Here is a 20,799-nt window from a genome sequence, read left to right on the forward strand (position 1 = left end):
CCCGGAAGGTGTTCGGCTGCAGTCTTCCAGGCTGCATCGCGGACCCCGGGTTCGGTTGCTTTCCATCATTAATAAAGTTGTTTGCAACCGTCCCCTTAACAGGTAGACTGAGCGGAATCCTGACTCCAGCTGATGGTGTTGCTGTCAGAAGCTACATCATCTTGATCTGATTAAGACAAGCGATGGAACAAACAGTATACTCCATAACACTCTTGGCTTCCTTCTCACTAATGCTCTTATCAGAGTTTGCAAAGTAGGCCAAATGTGATTTACATTTAGTGCCAGGACATTTGCTTCCAGCACTACCAGTCCTGTAAAAAAACAGATGTGACCTGAAAACAAATGTAAAATGAGTTGCCACAAACAAGCATGTGCAACTGGCTGTTGTACTCAGGTGGTTTGTGTACACCTCTAATACTACAATATTTGGAGCAATGACTAGGGTTCCCAAAAATTCTGACTCTCAGGTCTATGCTTCTACTAGGGGTTCAGTCTCTCTGCCCTTATCCATATGTATGTCATTTGACAATTGGTAAGGTTTTAATATTAGAGTTAGGACTGTCCCATAAGGGTTGCCGTGACGTGGCGGCATGACTTTTACATTATTTTGATCAAAATTATGTTAACTAAATACCCTTTATTATTTATCATATTTTTTTGCACTGTGCGATTTATCCATTTACTTCCAGTTATTTGGGAATTTTGCTTGTCTTTGGTTTTTCTAGTGGCCATATGTGAACATGCATTTACATTTTGCATGCACATCAATTTACGTTTCAGTTCAGACTCCCAGGTTTTTTCTTAATAATTGGAGCAATGTCTAGGGTTCCCAAAAATTGCACACACATTTAGTAAGTGAAAACTTGTAGATAAGTTTCAAGATCATGTAGGTTTTTCTCTTTAAAAAAAAAAGTCCACGTGTCTTATGAAATAGCATGGCATCAGGAAGGTGTGTGTAATTGGCAGCTGTATTCAGGTGTTGTGTGTACTCATATAATATTACACTATTTGGAGCAAAGAAAAGGGCTTAAAAATTATTTTAGACAATGCACACACTTTAGTAGGTAAATACTTGTGTTTAAGTTTCAAGATTTGAGAAACTTCCCTTGAAAAAAAATGGTGGATCTCAAAACAAAGGGATTGCACTTTCATTTACAAAGAGAATCAACCTTTGAATTCAGATTTAGTTGCAAAATCTGAAATGAGTGGTCTAATAATACGCTTGCTTGATGTCGCTGTGTCAAAACAAAAAAAAACAGCCATTAAGATGCTTTTAGAGCAGTAAATTTCATAAGTATAATCCACAGTCACACTCTGGGTGGTGATTATGAGACTTGTATAACAGTTCACTGTATATCACTTGAAGCTTGGATTTCTATTCACACACTGAGACTTCACTTCCATTTCCAATCTCATACAACGACACTGAAGAACTACAGCATAATCATATTAGGTCTTTTCCTATCCCTATGCTGTGTGCTCTGAGCTCCTATCCCTACACAGTAAAATGCATATATGATGCTTCTAAAGGCATTCCTTGGTTGGCCCCGGTGTTTCATACTGCTTGTTAAAGCTCCCTTGATTGACTGTGCTACACCATGTGATCAGATTGCTGCAGAGCATTGTGGGGAGGCCCACACTTCCATCCCATCTGACATTAACCCGCTTACTGAGAGTGCAGCTTGTCTGAAATTGTGCCAGTCAATTATTTTCTTATAAAACGAAGATTGCTTAAATTCATGTGGAACCATGGATTTCAAGAAATTCAACTCGAATTTGATATTGCAAAAGCACACAAGATCTCACACTTTCACAGGAAAAAGGGTTGTAGAAAGGAAGAGTGAAAAAACAACTCTGACTTGGCAATGATTAACTAAATCTTTATTCCAGGCTAAGGAAGCTAAGCTTTTCAGACCACCCTAAAAAGTTTGGTTGATGCTAAAGTGAAGGATCTCAGACCATTGTCCATTTTAAGAAATTGTAACGAACTTGAGCTCACCACGTCGCAAGGAGCACAATATTGAGAAAGCTGTAACCGGTGGGTGCTGGAATCGATTAAGGATTTTTTGTCAGAAATGCATCAGATCCACCTTGTTTTTAACCTTTTCAATAAATAATATAGTTTTATCATCGGATGGTCGAGCGGAGGATTATCCCATGTCATTGACCATTTTAGTTGATCATTGTGTGAATATGTAAACTATTTTTGGTCCCAGCAAGAAAAGTATCTGACACCTAATAATATGACAAGACATTCAGATCACTCAAGAGAATATGCTGCAGATTTTATTGAAATATTATTTTTTTTGGAATAAACTAAATTTAATATGATTTATTAAGCATGCTTATTGAAATATTAGGTGAAGTAGATTTCCTGAATTCTCATCATTGTAGCTGTGAGTTCTTTCTCAGGCCAATCGTGTGAGAAGCCACTGTGAGAAAAAAATACATAAATGATAAAAGTCATTATATTAGAGGTGGAGTTTGGATCACCACCTGACCCATGGCATCAGCACCCAGCTCAATTCACAGTGGACTCAGTCACGCTTCAGCACCTATCATCGCTTACGACTCTCCTTCTGAGTGTTTAATTGCCATGTGTCAGAAAATCGTCTATTGCTTAAATCAGAATTAATTGTATACGTATATACGGTATTTACAATTTATATATATATATATGTATACTGTATATATTTACAATTTATATTTACATATACAGTATATAAAAAAAATATTACTTTTGAAAATCTTTTTACAGTTTTCCATATCTTTATCTATATTAAAAACAATTCTGAAACTCTGAAATTTTCATCTAATAGACTCATACATCCTGTTCTTATCCACAGCCGCATGGCCATAGACAGTATTAAGCTGGTTCAGACTCATTGACTTATATAGAAGTATTTTCCTATTATGCTCTGATCTGGGCAAAGGTAAATGTGAAGGAATTGTGAAAAGCTGAGCTGTCACACTACTTATCATGAATGGTGGATCCTACAGAGTTTTCAAGTAAAACATACACAGCTGCAATATTGGCTGAGGAAGCATGAATCTACTGTCAGGCGTATTTTAATGTAAAAGTTGCAAAATCCTTGTAAATATCTGTGATGTAAAAAAGGGTTATTTTTAGTGTTGAGCGAGCACTAAAATTCTCGGGTGCTCGAAGCTCGGGCCGAGCTCACCGTGATACTCGGGTGCTCGACCCGAGCAACGAGCCCAATGTTAGTCTATGGGAGACCCGAGCATTTTTGCGGCGGCACCCCTGGCAGTCTGTAGAAAGCCTAAAAAGTGCCCAAAACGATAGTGACAGTGTTCAAATGACATGGGGACAGCATGGGGATCGCCCCAGGAAGCATTTCTGACCCCCAGGTCACTGCTGTCAACAACGTGGTCAGAGGTATTAAACCACTTTTACAGGCTCACAATAAAACGTTCAAAAACAAAACTGAAACGGTTTTCCTGTGAAATATGTTAAGGAACTTCCTTTCCAGGGTAAAGACTTGTGTATAAGGTAAAATAAATAACCAAAAATACTCCTCCACACCTTGGGCTATGTTCACAAGCAGCATTTTTTATGCGTTTTTGCACTTTTGTATTGCTTTCAACCGTGACAAATGCATTCACCGGGAAATGTCATTTTAACATTTTACAATCATATCTGACCATGTGCTGTGTGACACATGCATACAGTGCTGAAAAGACATGGGAACAGCATGGGGAAGACCAGTGGAAGCATCTCTGACACCCAGATCACTGCCTAAAAGTGTGCCCATCCGAAGGGATCCTTGCCGCATCAGAAGATGCAGACTTGCAACTATCCCCGTGCAAGTCCTGGTCCCAGGGCAGTGTTCAATGGTACCTCCCCCATTCCTTGCAAGACAAGTGCATGTATGCAGCCTGCCACCCACCCACCACCAGGCTGCAATACCATACTGCTAGCTTGTACTTGAAATGGGGCCTTTTAGTTTGGAGGAGGCTCATGGCTGCTTCGGCAGCGAGGTATCCATACTCAGTCCCCAGCCGCCCGGTGGCCGGGTGTCCACGCTCGGTCCCCAGCCGCCAGAGGGCGGCCGGGTATCCATACTCGGTCCCCAGCATCAACTTTGTTTTCTTGGAATGCCAGCGTAAGTGTGCAACCTGCTACCCACCCACCCCCAATACCATACCGCTAGCTTGCTTGCACTTGAAATTGGGCCTTTTAGGCATGTGGAGGCAGACGCCGGCCTGGTATCCATACTCAGTCCCCAGCCGCCCGGCAGCCGGGTGTCCACGCTCGGTCCCCAGCCGCCCCGGGGGTGGGCCGGGTGTCCATAAACGGTCCCCAGCTGCCCCTATTTCTCCTGTCAACTTCCCCCACACTTTTCTTAGCCTGGCCTGCTTTAGGGCAGCATTGGACGAGCCCACCAGAGAACCAGACTCCTCCGGTGGGCCCTGGCTTCTCCATCAGGGGAGTTGAGAGTGCCAAGGTGAGGAGCATGATGATGATGATAGAAGTTAGCATCTGCTTTGTTTTCTGGGAATGCAAGTGCATGTATGTAGTAGCAGCTAGGCCTAAGGTGATCAGCGTTTTGGCGCATATCCTACCTCCTCCGAGGATTGCTGGATGTTTTCCTGCTACTATCCCAGTTCTATGACTCCCGTTAAAACAAAGCTTCAGGTGATGAATGATGGATGAGGTGGTGGCAAAGGAGAAAGAGCAGGAGGAACAGGGACCATTCACATCAATATCAGGCCAGTCAACCACACATGCCTTGTAGGATATGTTTCTGTACCAAAAGGAGCGGTTTGGCTACAAAGTTATAGGGCATGCAGTGAGTTCAATGCCTACCAAAAATTTCGAGGTACTCCAATGCCCCTTGGAAGTGACATGGAGGTCAGAGGGCCTTAACAAAACCATTTTTTCCATTTATAGCAACTGGGTCTCCTGTGCACTGTTGGGCTAAGCAGTGAATGGAAGGCTTTCCAAAAATTATGAGGAACTGCAATGCCCTTGAAACAGACGTGGATTACAGCATACTAAAAACCTTCTACCCATTATTGGGGAGTGGGTCTCCCTTAGTGTTCGCCTATGCATTGAAAAGCAAAAGCTAACTAAAATTAGGAGGAAATGCAATGCCCGATGGAAGAGTCGTGGAGGTTAGAGTTAATTAAAAACAACATTTCAATGCCCCTTGGAAGAGCTGTGGAGTACAGAGTGGTTTAACAAGACGATTTTAATGCCCCTTGGAAGAGATGTGGAGGTCGCAGTAGCTTAACAAGACGGTTTTAATGCCCCTTGGAAGAATGCTGGAGGTCGCAGTAACTTAACAAGATGGTTTTAATGCCCATTGGAAGAGACGTGGAGGTCGCAGTAGCTTAACAAGATGGTTTTAATGCCCCTTGGAAGAGACGTGGAGGTCGCAGTAGCTTAACAATACGGTTTTAATGCCCCTTGGAAAAGTGGTGGAGGTCGCAGTAGCTTAACAAGATGGTTTTAATGCCCCTTGGAAGAGACGTGGAGGACGCAGTAGCTTAACAAGACGGTTTTCATGCCCCTTGGAAAAGTGGTGGTGATCGCAGTAGCTTAACAAGATGGTTTTAATGCCCCTTGGAGGAGACGTGGAGGTCGCAGTAGCTTAACAAGACGGTTTTAATGCCCCTCGGAAGAGACGTGGAGGTCGCAGTAGCTTAACAATACGGTTTTAATGCCCCTTGGAAGAGACGTGGAGGCGGCAGTAGCTTAACAAGACGGTTTTAATGCCCCTTGGAAAAGTGGTGTAGGTCGCAGTAGCTTAACAAGACGGTTTTAATGCCCCTTGGAAAAGTGGTGGAGGTCGCAGTAGCTTAACAAGATGGTTTTAATGCCCCTTGGAAGAGATGTGGAGGTCGCAGTAGCTTAACAAGACAGTTTTAATGCCCCTTGGAAGAATGGTGGAGGTCGCAGTGGCATAAAAAGACAATATCAATGCCCCTTGGAAAAGTGGTAGAGGTCGCAGTAGCTTAACAAGATGGTTTTAATGCCCCTTGGAAGAGACGCGGAGTTCAGAGTAGCTTAACAAGATGGTTTTCATGCCCCTTACAAAAGCCATGCAGTACAGCATATCAAAAACATTATTCCCATTAATGGGGAGTGGGTCTCCCATAGTCTTTGCCTATGCCTTCCAAGCAAAAGCTGCAAAAATTAGGACGGAGGAACTTGCAATGCTGGCAAACAAGAGCCATGCAGTACAGCATATTAAAAACATTATTCCCATTATTGGGGAGTGGGTCTCCCATAGTCTTTGCCTATGCCTTCCAAGCAAAAGCTGCCAAAAATTAGGATTAGTGGTGGTGGAGGCTGAGGATAAGGAGAAGAGCAAAATACAGCCAAAATGAGGAAGCGTATACCCATGTGTGGGTGTGAAGCGGTGCATGGGAATACACCTCTCGAAATAACACAGTGGATTTGACTTTATGTTACTCTGCTGTCATTTGGTGGTGATGAGAAGTCTGGCCTAATCCAGCCCTTGTTCATTTTGATAAGGGTCAGCATGTCAGCATTGTCAGATGACAGGCGAGTGTGCTTATCAGTCATAATTCCCCCAGCGGCACTAAAAACACGCTCCGATAACACGCTAGCGGCAGGGCAGGCCAGGACCTCCAAGGCGTACAGAGCGAGTTCATTCCAAGTGTCCAGCTTGGATAACCAATAATTAAAAGGCACAGAGGAATCACGGGGGACACTGGTACGGTCGGCAAGGTTCTCCCTCACCATCTTTTGAAACTTTTCACTCCTTGTGAGAGTACCCCGCTCCTCAGGGCCTGTAAGCTGGGCGGGTCTCAGTAAACTGTCCCAGAATGTTGACAGTGTTCTCCTGCCTCTGCTGGATTGGAATTGCATCTCTCTCGCCTGTACGCCTTGGTTGGGCAACGAACTCTGACCTCTGCCGCTAGCGTGTTCAGATGGGAATTTTTTTAACAGTTCTGCAGCAAGGGCCTTCTGGTACTGCCACATTTTTGTAGACCTCTCCACCTCAGGAATAAGAGAGTGAAAGTTCTCCTTGGAGCGGGGGTCTAAAAGTGTCTCCAACCAGTAATGACTGTCACCCAACATTTTGACAACGCGAGGGTCACGGTTAAGGCAGTGTAACATAAAGTCAGCCATGCGTGCCAGACTGGTAACGGGCAAGACTTCCGTGTCCTCACCAAGATGACGACTGACCATGCTCTCCTCCTCCTCCTCCTCCTCCTCCCCCCTGTCCTCAGGCCACCCACGCTGAACCGACTGTATGACAGTTGTACAGGTACTACAGTCTACAGCGCATGATACCAGCTCCTGTTCTTCCTCCTCCTCCTCCTCTCCCTCATTGTCCCCCAATGCACGTTGGGATGAGATGAGGCTAGGCTGTGTGTAATCGCCCATTACGGCTTCTTGATCCATCTCATCATACTCTGGCTGCAATGCCTCCTCTTTAATTCTCTGCAGAGAGCGTTTCAAAAGACAGACAAGTGGGATGCTGACGCTAATGATGGCATCATCGCCACTCACCATCTTGGTGGACTCCTCAAAGTTTGGCAGGATGGTACATATGTCAGACATCCAGGTCCACTCCTGAGGTCTTATATGTGGAGTCTGACCTGAATGTCGACGGCCTTGTTGCAGCTGGTACTCCACAACTGCTCTCTTCTGCTCACAAATCCTTTGCAACATGTGGAGGGTAGAGTTCCAACGTGTGGGGACATCACACACCAGTCGGTGTCCCGGAAGCTGCAAACGCTGCTGCAACACAGCAAGGGCGGCGGAAGCTGTAGCCGACTTCTGAAAATGAGCTGACAGGCGGCGTACTTTGACGAGCAGATCTGGCAACTCGGGGTACGATTTAAGAAACCGCTGAACCATGAGGTTAAGCATATGAGCCAGGCATGGTACGTGTGTGATCTCGCCTCGCCTCAGAGCCGACACCATGTTACGGCCATTGTCACACACGACCATGCCTGGATGTAGGTTCAGCGGTCTCAGCTACAGATCTGCCTGCTCTTTCACAGCTGTCCACAACTCACAAGCAGTGTGAGGTTTATCACCTAAGCTTATGAGTTTCAGCACAGCCTGTTGCCGCTTGGCTGAGGCAGTACTGCAGTACTTTCAGCTTGTAACTGATGTGTTGATATCTGAAATTGAGGCTGAACATGAGGAGGAGGAGGATGATGCGCAGGAGCTGTACACTGTGGGGGCAACTCGGACTGACATAGGGCCCGCAATCCTCGGTGTGGGGAGGATGTGTTCCGTCCCAAGGTCCGACTGGGTCCCATCTTCCACTATGTTTACCCAGTGTGCCGTCAGGGAGGTGTACCGTCCCTGGCCACAAGCACTTGTCCACGTGTCCGTTGTCAGGTGGACTCTCCCAGTAACTGCATTGTTGAGGGCACGGCAGATGTTTTGGGACACGTGCTTGTGTAGTGCGGGGATGGCACACCGGGCAAAATAGTGTCGGCTGGGGACCGAGTACCGAGGGACGGCAACCGCCATAAGGTTGCGGAAAGATTCCATCTCCACCAGCCTAAAAGGCAGCATTTCCAACGCAAGCAGTTGTGAAATGTGCGAATTTAGGACTGTGGCCTGTGGGGTGCTGGCTGCGAATTTGCGCTTTCGTTCAAAGGTCTGGGATATGGACAATTGAACACTGCGGTGGGATGTGGACATGGACGTTGATGCTGTTTCTTGAGAAAGTGACATAACAAGTGAAGACTGAGAGGAGGGGGCATCTTTGCATGCAGTATGGACAGGGGATTGCCTTGCACGCACAAAAGAGGGTTCTCTTACACACACAACAGCGGAAGAAGCAGTGGTGACACCCGCTGACACTGGTCGTGGACCCTGGGGTTCGCCCCACAAAGTCGGGTGCTTCGCTGACATGTGACTGATCATGTTGGTGGTGGTCAGGCTGGTAGTTTTGTCACCCCTGCTGATGCTGGCATGGCAGGTGGTACAAATGGCCTTTTTGGGGTTATCAGCAGAGTCTTTAAAAAAATTCCAGACTCTGGAAGACCTACCGATTGTACTGGCAACGTCCCTCGTGTTGGTGTTACGGGGAACTGTTGCCCGCCTTCTGTGTGCGGCCACCACACTGCTTCTTCCTGCCTGTTGGGGTACTCTGCCTCCCTCCCCCTGTGTGCTGCTGGCCTCGCTCTGCTTGCCCTCCTGCCACGTTGGGTCAGTTCTAGATCATCCACCACTTCCTCCTCTTCCACTTGTGCACCACGATCCTCCTCCTCACTTCGTGGCAATTGTGTCTCGTCATCGTCCACCTCTTGTGACAAATTGCCAGCATCGTCTTCCTGTGGCCGTGGCTGTTCAAATATTTGGGCATCGCTACATGGGATCTCCTCTTCCACCACTTCAAGCGGAGCAGGCAAGGGGCACAAATATGGAAATGGACCAGTGAACAGCTCTTCAGAGTGTCCAAGTGTGGGATCAGTTGCTGTCTGACGACACTAGGCATGGTGGGAGGAAGGAGCATCAGGGTGAGGAGGAGTATGCGGCCGAGACTCATGGCTACTAAAACTTGACCATGTGGAAGACAGACCGGAGGTGGTGGTGCCCAGGTAACTGGAAGTATTATCTGCTATCCATTTAATAACCTGTTCACACTGATCAGTTCGCAATACTGGTGTTGTAGTGTGCTTCCCTAGTAATTCGGTCAAGAAGTGGGAGCTAGAAGATGTGGCTGTTGGTTGTGGCACATTTTCACCTTGGCCACGGCCCCGTCCTCTACACGCACCATCACCAGAACGTCCAGTTCCACGTCCCTTGCCATGCGCCTTGCCCATTGTAAATGAAGTAAAATAGCTTACACTATCAACGGCAAAAGGGTAATAAAAAGGAGATTAGAACCGTGGAAGAGGAAAACCACAGTTCTATTTCTCTGGCCTACACCAGACTCTTTTAAACAGATATATTGGTGTCTGAACAGTCAGGGAGACACTATTACAATTTTTTTTTACGGCAAAAAATGCCAAAAGCAGGATAATACAGAGATTTGACCCGTGGAACTGAAAAACCACAGTTCTATTTCTCTGGCCTACACCAGACTCTTTCAAACAGATATATTAGTGTCTGAACAGTCAGGGAAACACTATTACAGTTTTTTTTTACGGCAAAAAATGCCAAAAGCAGGATAATACAGAGATTTGACCCACGGATCTGCAAAACCACAGTTCTATTTCTCTGGCCCACACCAGACTCTTTTAAACAGATATATTTGCATCTGAACAGTCAGGGAGACACTATTACTGTTTTTTTTTACGGAAAAAAATGCCAAAAGCAGGATAATACAGAGATTTGACCCGTGGAACTGCAAAACCACAGTTCTATTTTTCTGGCCTACACCAGACTCTTTAAAACAGATATATTGGTGTCTGAACAGTCAGGGAGACACTATTACAGTTTTTTTTTACGGCAAAAAATGCCAAAAGCAGGATAATACAGAGATTTGACCCGTGGAACTGCAAAACTACAGTTCTATTTCTCTGGCCTACACCAGACTCTTTTAATCAGATATACTGGTGTCTGAACAGTCACAGACACACTCATTTTTATTGGGGGGGGGGGGATTACCAAAAGGTTAATAAGACACGTATTTGTATAGTCTGACTGAGGAACAAAAAAAATACAGGATTTAGATGAAAAAAAAAAAGGATTTTTCCTGGCCCCTGAGACCGAGGGATAAGTGTAGCAATTTGACCAACAGGAGCACACAGGACTGTAATGCAGCGTTTGCTGGTATACCCACTGTGTCTCCTATACAGCCTGCCTGACTGCCTGATATCTGGGATGGATATTAGTCCTGAGAATGACTGTTTGTTTGATTTGGCAGGCTTTAGAGAGCCTACATTACCTATTTCGCACTATATATCTCTCCCTAACTCCGCAGCACTCGCCCTACACTGTCTGATCCGGAGCGACTGTGTCCAAGATGGCGGTGCCCGGTTTTAAATACTTGAGGTGACGCTGTGCGGCCAGCCAATCACTGTAATGCCCGCAAACAACATGGCTGCAGAATTCCAGTGACTGGCTGGCAATCCCTGCAAGTTCATTGGCTCTGTAAAGAGCGCCAAACGTGCAGGGCGGAGACCCGAGCTCCCGCCTGAGTAACCCGGAAATGCTCGGTGCTCGCCGAACATCCTGAGTAGTGAGTAGAGATGAGCGGTGTTCGACTAGAACTGTTCGCCAATCTCAAATTCGAGCTGTTTTGGGCCGTGTTCGAGTTGTTCGACGAACCCGAACGATTTGCAAAAAATTCGGCTGTTCGAGGTTATGTTCGATAACTGTTCGTGCACCAAAAGCGTGTCCTGCATGTCTGGTGTTATTTAGAGCACCAATCATGCAGGGATTGTCTGCCACTCACTGTAATGCCACAGCCATGGTGGTTGTGGCATTACAGTGATTGCCCAAATCGATGGGAACTGTGCTCACAGTGAAACACGAAAAGCCGGCAATTCAGCAGCGGCATACACCGGTACCCGACAATTTAGAACCGAAAGAATAGAGCTTCACACATAGATTAGATAGATATAAACATGTCAGCCACATATATACGAAGTACAGTGAAAGTGCTGCTTACTGTACTTGTCATTTAGCGTAAAGGATTTATCAAAAAAAATAATAGTGTTTTCATGCACCGTCTCTTTAAAAAAGCCGGCCGGCAATTCAGCATCTGTACCCGACAATTTAGAATAGAAGGAATAGAGAATCACACATAGATTAGATAGATAGAAACATGTCAGTCACATATATATGAAGTACAGTGACAGTGTTGATTACTGTACTTGTCATTTAGTGTAAAGGATTTATCAAAAAAAATAATAGTGTTTTCATGCACCGTCTCTTTAAAAAAGCCGGCCGGCAATTCAGCAGCGGTACCCGACAATTTAGAATAGAAGGAATAGAGAATCACACATAGATTAGATAGATAGAAACATGTCAGTCACATACATATGAAGTACAGTGACAGTGTTGCTTACTGTACTTGTCATTTAGTGTAAAGGATTTATTAAAAAAAATAATAGTGTTTTCATGCACCGTCTCTTTAAGAAAGCCGGCCGGCAATTCAGCATCTGTACCCGACAATTTATAACAGACAGAATAGAGCTTCACACATAGATTAGAAAGATAGAAACATGTCAGTCACATATATATGAAGTACAGTGATAGTGTTGGTTACTGTACTTGTCATTTAGTATTAAAATAAAGGATTTATTATTAAAAAAATTGGCGTGGGGTTCCCCTTAATTTTAGGCTCTAGCGGAGGTTAAGCAGACAGCTGGGGCAGATGTTTGAAGCCTGGGAAGGGGGTAATACCCACAGAGCTTCCCAGGCTACTAATATCAGCCCCCAGCTGAATACATAGCCTTTACTAGCTATTAAAATGGGGGACCCCCCCAAAAAAATGACGTGGGGTCCCCCCTAATTTAATAGCTAGCAAAGGCTAGGCAGACAGCTGGGGGCTGATATTAATAGCCCAGGAAGGGAGCCATGAATATTGGCCCCCTCCCAGGCTAGAAACACCAGCCGTCAGCCGCCCCAGAAATGGCGCATTCATAGGATGCGCCAATTCTGGCACTTAGCCTCGCTCTTCCACGCTGCCCTGGTGCGGTGGCAGGGGGGTAATAGGGCTGGGGTTGATGTCAGCTTATAATGCCAGCTGACATCAAGCCCAGGTTAGTAATGGAGAGGCGTCTATAAGACACCCCCATTACTAACCCCATAGTCAAAGTTAAAAAAAACACAAACACCCAGAATAAAGTCCTTTAATTGAAATAAAGACACAATTCTTTATTGTTCTAAATTAAACCATACTTACAATCACGTCCATTCCAGCTGAAGCCAACGATCTCCTGTAATAAAAATAAAATAATAAAGCAACCTCATCCTTACCTTTCCATGGTTCCCACGACAGCTTCAGCTCTGCTACATCGAGATGACAGGCTGGACCGCAGCAGAACGCTGCCATCCAGCCTGTCATCCCGCAGACACTGAGAAGAGCAGGCATGCTTGCGCTCCACATTGTCTCTCTGTGACGGCATAAAGATGAGCCGAGGTCATGTCCAATGAAGTCGGCTCACCTCATGCACGTCACTTACAGCGTGGGAGAATTCTCACGCTGAAGCGCTGAGTGCAGGAGAATTTTCCCACGCTGTCAGTGAGGTGCATGAGGTGAGCTGAGTTCATTGGACATGAGCTCACCTCATGCACGTCACTGACAGCGTGGGAGAATTCTCCTGCACTCAGCACTTCAGCGTGAGAATTTTCCCACGCTGTCAGTGACGTGCATGAGGTGAGCCGAGTTCATTGGACATGACCTCGGCTCATCTGGATGCCGTCACAGCGAGACACTGAGAAGCGCAAGCATGCCTGCGCTTCTCAGTGTCTGCGGGATGACAGGCTGGATGGCAGCGTTCTGCTGCGGTCCAGCCTGTCATCTCGATGTAGCAGAGCTGAAGCTGTCGTGGGAACCATGGAAAGGTAAGGATGAGGTTGGTTTATTATTTTTCTTTTATTGCAGGAGATCGTTGGCTTCAGCTGGAATGGGCGTGATGGTAAGTATAGTTTAATTTAGAACAATAAAGAATTGTGTGTTTATTTCAATTAAAGGACTTTATTCTGGGTGTTGTGTTTTTTTTAAATACTTTACTAGAAATTCATGGCGGTCATGTCTAATACTGGCGTGACCCCATGAATTTTGGGCTTGGGGCCAGCTGATAATGCCAAGCTGGCCCTAACCCCTTTATTACCCAGTGAGCCACCGCACCAGGGCCCTGGATGAGTTGGGTACAGCGCCAGAAGATGGCGCTTCTATGAACGCGCCATTTCCCGGGGTGGCTGCGGACTGCAATTTGCAGCGGGGGTGGCCCAGAAAGCTTGGGCCTCCCTGCGCTGCAGATTCTAGCCCCCAGCTGCCTAGTTGTACCTGGCTGGACACAAAAATAGGGCGAAGCCCCACGTATTTTTTTTTTAATTATTTCATGAAATTCATGAAATAATTAAAAAAAAATTGACATGGGGCTTCGCACTATATTTGTGTCCAGTCAGGTGCAGCAGGCAGGAACGGGCTGCCCCCAACCACCAGCTGCCTATTTGTACCTGGCCGGACACAACAATATAGGGAAGCCCTTTTTTTCTTAATTATTTCATGAAATAATTTAAAGAAAATTGACGTGGGGCTTCGCCCTGTTTTTGTGTCCAGCCAGGTACAACTATGCAGCTGGGGGCTGGAATCCGCAGCGCAGGGAGGCCCAAGCTTTCTGGGCCACCCCCGCTGCAAATTGCAGTCCGCAGCCACCCCGGAAAATGGCGCGTTCATAGAAGCGCCATCTTCTGGCGCTGTACCCAACTCATCCAGGGCCCTGATGCGGTGGCTCACTGGGTAATAAAGGGGTTAGGGCCAGCTTGGCATTATCAGCTGGCCCTAAGCCCAAAATTCATGGGGTCACGCCAATATTAGACATGACCACCATGAATTTCTAGTAAAGTATTTAAAAAAAACACAACACCCAGAAAAAAGTCCTTTAATTGAAATAAACACACAATTCTTTATTGTTCTAAATTAAACCATACTTACCGTCACGCCCATTCCAGCTGAAGCCAACGATCTCCTGAAATAAAAGAAAAATAATAAAGCAACATCATCCTTACCTTTCCATGGTTCCCATGACAGCTTCAGCTCTGCTACATCGAGATGACAGGCTGGACCGCAGCAGAATGCTGCCATTAAGCCTGTCATCCCGCAGACACTGAGAAGCGCAGGCTTGCTTGCGCTCCACAGTGTCTCTCTGTGAGGGCATCCAGATGAGCCGAGTTAATGTCCAATGAACTCGGCTCACCTCATGCACGTCACTGACAGCGTGGGAAAATTCTCCTGCACTCAGCGCTTCAGCGTGGGAGAATTCTCACACTGAAGCGCTGAGTGCAGGAGAATTCTCCCACGCTGTCAGTGACGTGCAGGAGGTGAGCTGAGTTCATTGGACATGAGCTCACCTTATGCACGTCACTGACAGCGTGGGAAAATTCTCCTGCACTCAGCGCTTCAGCGTGGGAGAATTCTCACGCTGAAGCGCTGAGTGCAGGAGAATTCTCCCACGCTGTCAGTGACGTGCAGGAGGTGAGCTGAGTTCATTGGACATGAGCTCACCTTATGCACGTCACTGACAGCGTGGGAGAATTCTCCTGCACTCAGCGCTTCAGCGTGAGAATTTTCCCACGCTGTTAGTGACGTGCATGAGGTGCGCCGAGTTCATTGGACATGAACTCGTCTCATCTTTATGCAGTCACAGCCAGACACTGCAGAGCGCAAGCATGCCTGCGCTTCTGAGTGTCTGCGGGATAACAGGCTGGATGGCAGCGTTCTGCTGCGGTCCAGCCTGTCATCTCGATGTAGCAGAGCTGAAGCTGTCGTGGGAACCATGGAAAGGTAAGGATGAGGTTGGTTTATTATTTTTCTTTTATTGCAGGAGATCGTTGGCTTCAGCTGGAATGGGCGTGATGGTAAGTATGGTTTAATTTAGAACAATAAAGGATTGTATCTTTATTTCAATTAAAGGACTTTATTCTGGGTGTTTGTGTTTTCTTTTAACTTTGACTATGGGGTTAGTAATGGGGGTGTCTTATAGACGCCTCTCCATTACTAACCTGGGCTTGATGTCAGCTGGCATTATAAGCTGACATCAACCCCAGCCCTATTACCCCCTGCCACCGCTACAGGGCAGCGTGGAAGAGCGAGGCTAAGTGCCAGAATTGGCGCATCCTATGAATGCGCCATTTCTGGGGCGGCTGACGGCTGGTGTTTCTAGCCTGGGAGGGGGCCAATATTCATGGCTCCCTTCCTGGGCTATTAATATCAGCCCCCAGCTGTCTGCCTAGCCTTTGCTAGCTATTAAATTAGGGGGGACCCCACGTAATTTTTTTTGGGGGGTCCCCCATTTTAATAGCTAGTAAAGGCTATGTATTCAGCTGGGGGCTCATATTAGTAGCCTGGGAAGCTCTGTGGGTATTACCCCCTTCCCAGGCTTCAAACATCTGCCCCAGCTGTCTGCTTAACCTCCGCTAGAGACTAAAATTAAGGGGAACCCCACGCCAATTTTTTTTAATAATAAATCCTTTATTTTAATACTAAATGACAAGTACAGTAACCAACACTATCACTGTACTTCATATATATGTGACTGACATGTTTCTATCTATCTAATCTATGTGTGAAGCTCTATTCTGTCTGTTATAAATTGTCGGGTACAGATGCTGAATTGCCGGCCGGCTTTTTTAAAGAGACGGTGCATGAAAACACTATTATTTTTTTTAAGAAATCCTTTACACTAAATGACAAGTACAGTAAGCAACATTGTCACTGTACTTCATATATATGTGACTGACATGTTTCTATCTATCTAATCTATGTGTGAAGCTCTATTCTGTCTGTTATAAATTGTCGGGTACAGATGCTGAATTGCCGGCCGGCTTTTTTAAAGCGACAGTGCATGAAAACACTATTATATTTTTTAATAAATCCTTTACACTAAATGACAAGTACAGTAAGCAACACTGTCACTGTACTTCATATATATGTGACTGACATGTTTCTATCTATCTAATCTATGTGTGAGGCTCTATTCCTTCTTGTCTAAATTGTCGGGTACCGGTGTATGCCGCTGCTGAATTGCCGGCCGGCTTTTTTAAAGAAAGCGTCTTCTGAGCAGTTTGTCAGCTTTTGGACACCTTTGAAGGTGTTTTCTATGTGTTTCTATGTGTTTTTGTTTGCCTGCCATTGGTTTTAACGGTGTTCGACGGTGTTCTAAGGTGTTCGACGAACAGTTCGACGAACAGTTCCTCGAACATCCCGGTGTTCGACGAACCGAACCGAACCCGAACACTACGGGGGTGGCTCAACACTAGTAGTGAGATGCTCGGGCGAGTACCGAGCAGTGTCGAGCATGCTCGCTCAACACTAGTTATTTTCTGATTACACATTCCTTTTGAAAGAATTTACTAGTATTCTGTAATTAGAGTTTAGTCATTGTAATATGAAACATTCTACAACTTTCTTATACACTTTGGAGACTTTACTAAGAACTGTAAGTATCCCAGCAGATTTACTATAATTTATGGCAGAAAATGGGCTAAATAATACTGCAAATGTTTGCCATCAAAAAAAAATTATGAAGATGTTTCCTCTATTTTTCTCTGGAAATATCTGCCTTTCTTCTATTTGGTAATTTATCTTGGCACTTTCTAAGAAACCTGTGACCTCCAAAGCCAGATAACTTTTATGCTACGACTGGCACTCCAACCACTGGACAATGGAATATCGTCCATTGCTCCACAACCCTGAATGTAGCAGGCCCATCAAGGTTCAAGTTTCAGCAGCACATCAAAAGACCACTAGAGTGGCTATTACACATATCAGACTAGCTCTTAATGGAAATTTTCTCTTGTAAAGAAAGAACTGATGTGAACGTCTTCCCTTTTCCTTCACTCACACCTTCTCCCATCATTTGGTTGAACTTGTTGGAGATACAGTCATGGCTAAAAGTGTTGGCACCCTTGAAATTTTTCCAAAACACAAAGTATTTCTCCCAGAAAATGATTGCAATCTACATGTTTTGTTGCACACATGTTTATTTCCTTTGTGTGTATATGAACAACACAAAAAAAGAGATAGAAAGGCAAATTGGACATCATTTCACACAAAACCAAAACAATGGACCAGACAAAATTGTTGGTACCCTCAACTTAATATTTGGTTGCACACCCTTTGGAATAAATAACTGCAATAAATCACTCCCTCTAACTATCAACAAGCTTCTTACACCTCTCAACTGGGATTTTGGACCACTCTTCTTTTGCAAACTGCTCCAAGTCTCTTATATTTGAAGGCGCCTTCTTCCAACAGCAATTTTAAGATCTCTCCATAGGTGTTCAATGAAATTTAGATCAGGTCTCATTGCTGCCACTTCAGAGCTCTCCAGTGCTTTACTTCCATCCATTTCTGGGTGTTTCTTGAAGTATGTTTGGGATCATTGTCCTGCTGGAAGACCAATGACCTTGGATGCAAACCCAGCTTTTTGACTCTAAGCACTACATTGCGACCAAAAATCCATTGGTAATCTTCAGATTTCATGATGCCTTGCACACAGTCAAGGCACCCAGTGCCAGAGGCAGCAAAACAACCACAAAACATCTTTGAACCTCCACCATATTTAACTGTAGGTACTGTGTTCTTTTCTTTGAAAGCCGAATTCCATTTTCAGTAAACAGTAGAATGATGTGATTTATGAAAAAGCTTTCTCTTGGTCTCATCTGTCCACAAGATGCTTTCCCAGAATGATTTTGGCTTAATCACATGCATTTTGGCAAACTGCAGCCTTGCTTTTTTATGTTTCTGCATCAGCAGTGGGGTCCTCCTGGGTCTCCTGCCATAGCGTTTCAATTAATTCAAATGTCGATGGATAGTTCACGCTGACACTGATGGACTCTGAGCCTGCAGGACAGCTTGAATTTCTTTAGCACTTGATCGGGGCAGCTTATTTACCATTCCGGACTATCTTGCATTGCAACCTTTCAGCAATTTTTTTCTGCCTTCCATGTCCAGGAAGATTAACTACAGTGTCATGGGTTGTAAACATCTTGATTATGTTTGAGATTGTTAATATTGTTCAACAATTGAAGTTCTCAAATCCTCAGAGAGTTCTCTTTTCCTCTCTCTGTTCTTCATGCTTAGTGTGGCACACACAGACCCACAATGCAAAGAGTCAACTTCTCCCCTTTTTATCTGGTTTCAGGTGTGATTTTCATAATGCCCACACCTTTTACTTTGACCGGGTGAGTTTAATCGAGCATCATATGCTTGAAACAAAGTTGTTTACCAACAATTTTGTAAAGGTGACAACAATTTTGTCAGGCTCATTTTTGGGGTTTTGTGTGAATTGCCTTTTTTTCCTCAGTTTTTATTGTTGTTGTTCCAATACACAAAAAGGAAATAAACATGTGTAATTGCAATAATTTTCTGGGAGAAATACTTCATTTTCTGAAACAATTTCAAGGGTTTCAACACTTTTGGCCACAGTTGTATGTCTTTTTTAAGACACACTAGTGAATGTACAGGTGAGCCTATGACTTCCAAGTCTGAAACTATTGTTGAAGCTATTTTTCTTAAAATATACTAGTATCAGAATTTGTTATTCTCACCTCATCTAAAGACAGATTAATTGATGCTCCTTGCTTTGGATTCATCAAGGTGAACATTTCTGTAGGGAAAAAGTAATATATGTATCAACTGATGTGTTATGTGATTTAGCATATTTTCTGTTATTACTAACCCTGTAGCAGCGGACACATGTGCTCTATATATTTTAAATTGTATCTATCCGTAGATTTGTCCCACTACACTGCTGACAGAGCTGCATAAGTCCTATTATAAACCTGTGCACCGAAAAAAGAGAGATAAAGTTTTCATACCTTATGTTCTACATTTGCAGACAAGAGTCCACTGGGCGTTCCTGAAATCCAGAAGTATCCTGATTCTTCTGCTATAAAGGCACACAAATTCCTTCTCTCTGCTGTTAATTGATGTGACTAATGGTGTAAAGCCTCAATGCGCCCTATGTAATGGAGGTAGTGCTTAGCTCATCAGTCAGCAGCAGCAGAGGGGAGGAGTTCGGGTACTTTGGTGCTCCCGGAGCGCCCAGTAGACAATTGACTGACAATATGACTGCAATAGATGAGTTATTAAAATTCTCTCTATTTTTTCAGGGCTATATGATTGCCAAAAGATATATGTTTTCCTCTAGACCCCACAGGCTGTAAAATCGGCCTCAGGAAACATGTTGTCCACTGTTTGACTGATTGACTTTTGTAAAAGGTCCACATCTTTTCGATACAGTATGTCAGCAGTTTCTAAAGTACATATTATGATGTTCTGAAGAACCGCGATGTGTAATACAATGTTTATCTGTAGCTGTGATGTTCATTATGATGTTCTGCAGCAGTTGAGGTCTGAATTATGATGTTTTTTAGCAAGTAAGGTGTGAACTATAGATTTCTACCACATCTGGGATACATTAAAATATACAGTGGGTACGGAAAGTATTCAGACCCCTTTAAATTTTTCACTCTTTGTTTCTTTGCAGCTAAATTCTAAAAAGTTCATTTTTTTTTCTCATTAATGTATACTCTGAACCCCATATTGACTGAAAAAACAGAAATGTAGAAATGTTTGCAAATTTATTAAAAAAGAAAAACTGAAATATCACATGGTCATCAGTATTCAGATCCTTTTCTCAGACACTCATATTTAATTCACATGCTGTCCATTTCCTTGTGATCCTCCTTGAGATGGTTCTACTCCTTCATTGGAGTCCAGCTGTGTTTAATTAATCTGATAGGACTTGATTTGGAAAGGCACACACCTGTCTATATAAGACATCACAGCTCACAGTGCATGTCAGACCAAATGAGAATCATGAGCTCAAAGGAACTGCCCAAGGAGCTCAGAGACAGAATTGTGGCAAGGCACAGATCTGGTCAAGGTTATAAAAGAATTTCTGCATTACTCAAGGTTCCTAAGAGCACAGTGGCCTTTATAATTCTTAAATGGAAGAAATTTGGGACCACCAGAAGTCTTCCTAGACCTAGCCATCCAGCCAAACTGAACAATAGTGGGAGAAGAGCCTTGGTGAGAGAGGTAAAGAAGAACCCCAAGATCACTGCGGCTGAGCTCCAGAAATGCAGTAGGGAGATGGCAGAAAGTTCCACAAAGTCAACTATCACTGCAGCCCTCCACCAATCGGGCCTTT

At 44.6% G+C, this 20,799-nt stretch overlaps 1 protein-coding gene across 2 annotated transcripts in view; it reads right to left on the bottom strand.

Annotated features, from left to right (window-relative positions):
- Positions 1-2,273: 2,273 nt before the first annotated feature.
- The window catches only part of LOC141257389 (calpain-8-like), a 290,925-nt gene continuing 272,399 nt past the window's right edge, over positions 2,274-20,799 (bottom strand). For both annotated transcript variants that reach the window (XM_073671886.1, XM_073671885.1), the window contains 2 exons: positions 19,193-19,251; positions 2,274-2,432 (listed from right to left, as the gene is read on the bottom strand). In XM_073671886.1, coding sequence (XP_073527987.1) covers positions 2,409-2,432; positions 19,193-19,251 — 83 coding nt within the window. In that variant the 3' untranslated portion in view covers positions 2,274-2,408. The remainder of the gene's footprint in view (positions 2,433-19,192; positions 19,252-20,799) is intronic.

Source organism: Phyllobates terribilis, unplaced genomic scaffold (assembly GCF_046119375.1).
Source record: "Phyllobates terribilis strain yellow unplaced genomic scaffold, ASM4611937v1 Scaffold_3__8_contigs__length_932513732, whole genome shotgun sequence".
NCBI classification, from domain to species: domain Eukaryota; kingdom Metazoa; phylum Chordata; class Amphibia; order Anura; family Dendrobatidae; genus Phyllobates; species Phyllobates terribilis.